The following is a 5,127-nucleotide window of genomic DNA, read 5'->3' as shown; positions in this document are numbered from 1 at the left end:
AAAAACAAAAAAACTGTTTCAACATGCAAAGAAAAAAAAAAAGAGCCTGAAATATCTCGGAACCCAGTGTTTTATTGCTTTATGATCACTAGTTACACTTTGATGCAATGTAGTCTGAAATAAATTGGCACTTACTACATAATTTAAAATCTTAGTATTGTACACCTTATATTGGCATCAGAAAAAAAAAACCAAAAAACAAAAAACCCAGAGAATTGTTCTTCTGGCCTAAGATTAAAAGAAAGATAAAATGTTTACATCCTTTATTGGTGGCAGGTAAGCATTCATTGTGGAAGGTCCTTAAAAATAGTGAGCAAAAACTAACAACTAAGTGCCCTCCATAATTATATAAAAGCAGTATCAGGTAAGTGACTCCCTTTTTTACACTAGTCCTATGCTTTGGCACTTTTAGTATCCAAGTGCACAGTAACTCCCTCATCTCATTTAGGAAAATAAAAGTGCTCAAGTGTATACCAACTACTTTGAGGGGCAAAAGGAGAGATTCCCACACACCATCCTCAGCTCCCACACAAACAGTACTTTTATCAAAAAGTGGCACTACTTTCAGGATTTAGCACATACCAAGGAGTTTATAAATACTAAAGCTTTTAAAAAATTAGAATCATTTTCAATAAATAAATGACATTTGGTAATAGAGCGGCATTTGCTTTGGTGATCAGATATCTATATGCAGCATAAGTTATCTTTGTAAGGAAAGCAATGAAGTAGCAGACATGAAGTCCCTGAGGATCAGTAGCTCCGTGTTCAACATGTTTATTTTGCAATGCTTGTAGACAGCAGGGTAAACAATCAGTCCCAAGGCATCTGGCTTTTTAATCTCCAAGCACAGCTGCAGACCACACAATGAATCATTTCTGTATCTCTTCTGTAGGCAGTAATCTGTGAATCAGAATTCTTAATAGACAATGGTAAGGAATCAGTTCTTCCAAAGTTGGATCAAGTGCTCCACCTTGTGTTAGTCCTTGGCACTCAAATGGATCCTTCTGCTATTCTTTCAATTGCTGATTGGGCAGAGTAAGTTGTGACTTCTGCCCCTAAAGTATCGTTGCCCATGGTACCATATGTTTGCTTCTCCTCATGGGCAAACATCGTCCTTTCTGTAGCACGAGACTGCAAAACTCGAGGGATGTACATCTGAAATCACAAGCATTAAGGATTTTACTGGTCTCTCAGAGTATACTGGGAAAATTTACCGAGGATAATTTTTTCCCTTGCCATTCTTCTTTTCATCCATTTCCCATTCTTCACCTTAACAACTAAGGCCTTTTGCATCCTACAGGATGCTTCCTGGTGCAACACTCGTCTGAATGCGCACAATGTGTAGGCTGTGGCACAAAGACCTCTATTTCTACCCCAGTCTCACAGCCTTTTTAGCATCAAGGCAAAGACCTGCTGGTCACGTCACAACTTCAAAGTCACAAAGCAGTGGCAAACGACTACACCTGACTGCTGTCCAGAGGTTAGGTACTGGCTGATGTAAGGCCATAACACAGCGTACAGTAGCATATCTCAACTACTCCTAAAGCTTCAGCCGAAGGTACTTCTGGAACACCAGCTGGAACAGTCAAGGAGCCCAGCTGCAGAACTTGCTGGTCCCACCAACACATGGGAAGTCCTACAGTCCATTCAGACTAATGCATCCTACCCAAGCTCTTTGCAGGGTGAGAAATTAAGCTTCTCTAGGAAATGTAAGAGAACGTTAGTAACTTTTTAACTTCTTACAGAAGATGCCGGAATGGTTCGTACATCTATGTCTCCACTTTCACCTTGAATATCTTCTATCTGTAACCGGTAACAGGGGAGGGAAAGGGAAAGAGAACATCAAACTGTTAAGTCAAAACAATATTAAGAAATGGTAAGCATTTAAAAACCTGCAGAAATAAATCATTGGGCAGTGCCAGTTCTCTACTGCAGTCTCATAATGAACTCGCCTCTAGCTTTCTTTCATACACTCCCATACTGCTTTCTTCTCAAATCTTGCTAAAATTGCCACAATTTTCACTGTGCCAAATAATCCACCTCTACTGATCAGCCCTTGTTGGTCATCTCACTGTAACACACCTCTGTGGACAGGCACTGCTGCTGACAAGGCAAGAAACAATCCCACACAAACAGCTGGCACTACATTAGGTGCATAGCTTGGTGCCAAAAGGTGTTACCGTACCATCACTTACCTTATAGTTCAGTGGGCTCAGGTGCTTGAAACACGCAAAACAAGTATAAGCCACGCAAACAGCAATTGTGATGCTGACAACTAGCAATGTAAACATTGTTGTAGGTGCTTTAAAGCCTAGAAAAATATTCAGAGAATACAATATAAAAATACACAGCAAGAAAAACGCACTTTCAGAAGCCTCATTTTTTTTTTTCCTTAGAGGACCAGACAATTCACTTCCAGCCTCAGCTTGGAGAGCCTGGTTAAGCACAAATTTGGCCTGTAAAACTGCTGAACAAACCATTTTCCCAGCTTTTTTTTTTTCCCCCCCCAGAGGTCAAGAAAGGCAGCTGTAAAACCTGAGCGACAAAGCTCACAGGTCCTTCTCCTCATCCCTCAGTCAACTATTCTGGATCTACTTCTAAAATGCTTTTATTGATGATCTGTGAAATGTTATAGGTAGAGTCTATTTATTAAGTGTGGTGATGGCACTAAATGGAATGGCTTGCAAATAACCAAAAGAGAAAAGCGACCTTCACAGATTACAGATGAGTAATAAGACTGTAGCTCCATTGCATACAGCTGATGATTACAAACTGGATTGCAGTCAGTGGTGCAACCACCCTATTATCAAAAAAGCAAGTCTCAGGTATGTATACCAAACAATAAAGCTCTTCTGTACTACTGGCCTTTTAAAACCAAACTACAGGGCACTGCACTAGAAGTATGGACAGAACTAGGAGGAACCTAAGGAAAAGGAAAAAGACAAAAGCTGAGGAAACACGAACAAGCAAGGTGGGATTCTCTGAGGTGGTGTGGTAGGAGCATGGAATGAACACAAAGAAAAGATCTAGAAGAAGATTAGTAAGAAAACAGTTAGAATGAATACAGAGATTGTTGTCCAGGTAAACTCAGGAAGTACTCTGAAGAAATTAATCACATTTTGCAGTAAAGACTATTTGAGTAAGTATTAAGGGGAAAAAAGTTAACTCATCTGTTCTAAGTTTCTTTGGCCAGAAAAATAAACACCAGTCCTGTTTGCTTGGTTGTTTTTTGTTGTTGATGTTGTGATAACACCAGCATAGGTAATGATATGGAACAAACAAGTTTTTAGTAGGTTATATGAACAGATCTGTATGGATTGGTTGGAGACAAAAACAACAACAACAACCACCAAGAACAAAATAGACGTTGCTGTTCAAACAGAAAAGGGAAGTGGAAAAATACTCCCCATGGGTATTCTGGAATGTCCTTTGAAAGGAGGTGGTTGTATAATAGTATGTTACAACAGTATTTATCAGCTGTAAACTGTCCCTGTCAACAGATCTAGAGAATCGTGCTACTTAGATGAACATTCTAGGAGACAGTGGTTGGGCTGCATACATGTTCTCTGCAGCTACACTGAATTCATACTGTATCCACAGCATTCACACTGTACTATGCAAACTATACAAGTAACTGATTAAGCAATCAAGCTCTATACATAACAGACTGATGTATTTTGTAGATAAGGAAGCAGAGCACTCTTCCCACTCTTTCCTTCCACTTGCCACAAGCAGCAGCAGTGAAATCAAAACTTCAAGTTCCCACCTCTCAGACTTGCTTCACTTCTATACTAAACCAACTAAGAACTCAGTCTTTATTTTCCATCATGAAGTTTCATGGTGAGTGGTGGTCTTACAACAGGTATAGAATCAGGAAACACTGTTAAAAAGGGTTTCATTTTTTACTATGTCAGGTTTTCCTTCATAATAATTACTAATGCATCAATTGCTGTATGGTTGTAGCTGATTTTTTCTAAAACATGCTCTAGAAATTGTGCTGTTATTTGAGAGGATGTGAATTTGTTAGACCTCCTGCTTGCAAAAACAGTTCTTGAAACATGGGAAAAAACAAGCTTTCAAGCATACAACTACTGCAGCAACAGCTGCTCAAACCCAAGGATAGCCTGAAGCAGTAGTTCTGAGTGCCTTTTAAATCTACTGGGAGCTACCTAAAGTTAAATGACAGTCTGCCAACAGTATTGTTTAACTACTGGTATGCTAGAAAAACATTACGAAGCATACTGATTTGTCATCAGTGCTGTGAGAGCAGAGAAGGTAAAACACATTACAAAGGGCTCCCTTCCCAAGAAGTGAAATTCAGCTCCTTCAAGTCTCACCCTCATCCCTGTTCCTTGCCAAATGCCTCCTCCCAGGGGTAAAGAGCCATCATGTACCTCTTCTGACGTCAAAGCTGCTAGCATATTACAGCCAATGCTATTAGTGTTTACAAAATAAAGAACACCCATATATCTAAAATAAATTACGTAAAACCATGAGTTTTCAAATTATAGAATGGGGAGGAGAGTCACTATCTCACTGCAATTTTTCACGTGAAGTTTCATGGACAGTGTATAACAGGTCTTAGTAGCATCATTAGCTAACTTTCTAACACTTTTTTCTTAAACAAAAGAAGCAGTAGCCAATTCACTCAGGCTGATTATACAAATGCATGTAGTAAAGCCAGGAGCCATTCTACTAGAGAGAACTAGTTCTGAAGAGATTGTTTTATTTTGTGTGGGTTTTTTTTCTTAATTTGTTGTAATAAGTCTGTCACTCCACAGCTCAATTGGCCAGTTCAAACTCAGTGCAACACGTAACCACCGTAACTTCATATTTACTGGAGCAAAAAGAAAAGCCCATAATGTCTATGAAGTTTCACGTGTAATTTAGATATGTTGGCAAGAGAGGTAGGAGTATCTTCTCAGTGAGAACAGGTTATACTTACCCAACCTCAAAAAAGAAAAAAAATAAAGCCAGAAAAGGCAGAGAATTGGAGCTGCAAGAGCCTGATTCACTGCTGAAAAGTGCATCTTTTTCTCCAGCTTAGCAGGGAGGTATGCATAGTAAAGGTTATAACGGTCAACCATGTGCTTCAGGAGCATATATATTAACCCTGGAAGGAGAAGA

The 5,127-nt window shown here is 39.3% G+C and overlaps 1 protein-coding gene across 1 annotated transcript in view; it reads right to left on the bottom strand.

The window, feature by feature from the left end:
• Nucleotides 1-52: 52 nt before the first annotated feature.
• Nucleotides 53-5,127, bottom strand: part of TMEM63A (transmembrane protein 63A) — a 27,275-nt gene continuing 22,200 nt past the window's right edge. The window contains 4 exon segments of the mRNA XM_010706660.2: nt 53-1,155; nt 1,744-1,803; nt 2,196-2,311; nt 4,946-5,113. Coding sequence (XP_010704962.1) covers nt 991-1,155; nt 1,744-1,803; nt 2,196-2,311; nt 4,946-5,113 — 509 coding nt within the window. The 3' untranslated portion in view covers nt 53-990.

This window comes from Meleagris gallopavo, chromosome 2 (assembly GCF_000146605.3).
Source record: "Meleagris gallopavo isolate NT-WF06-2002-E0010 breed Aviagen turkey brand Nicholas breeding stock chromosome 2, Turkey_5.1, whole genome shotgun sequence".
Lineage (NCBI taxonomy): Eukaryota > Metazoa > Chordata > Aves > Galliformes > Phasianidae > Meleagris > Meleagris gallopavo.
This window is presented reverse-complemented; position numbering and strand designations above follow the sequence as displayed.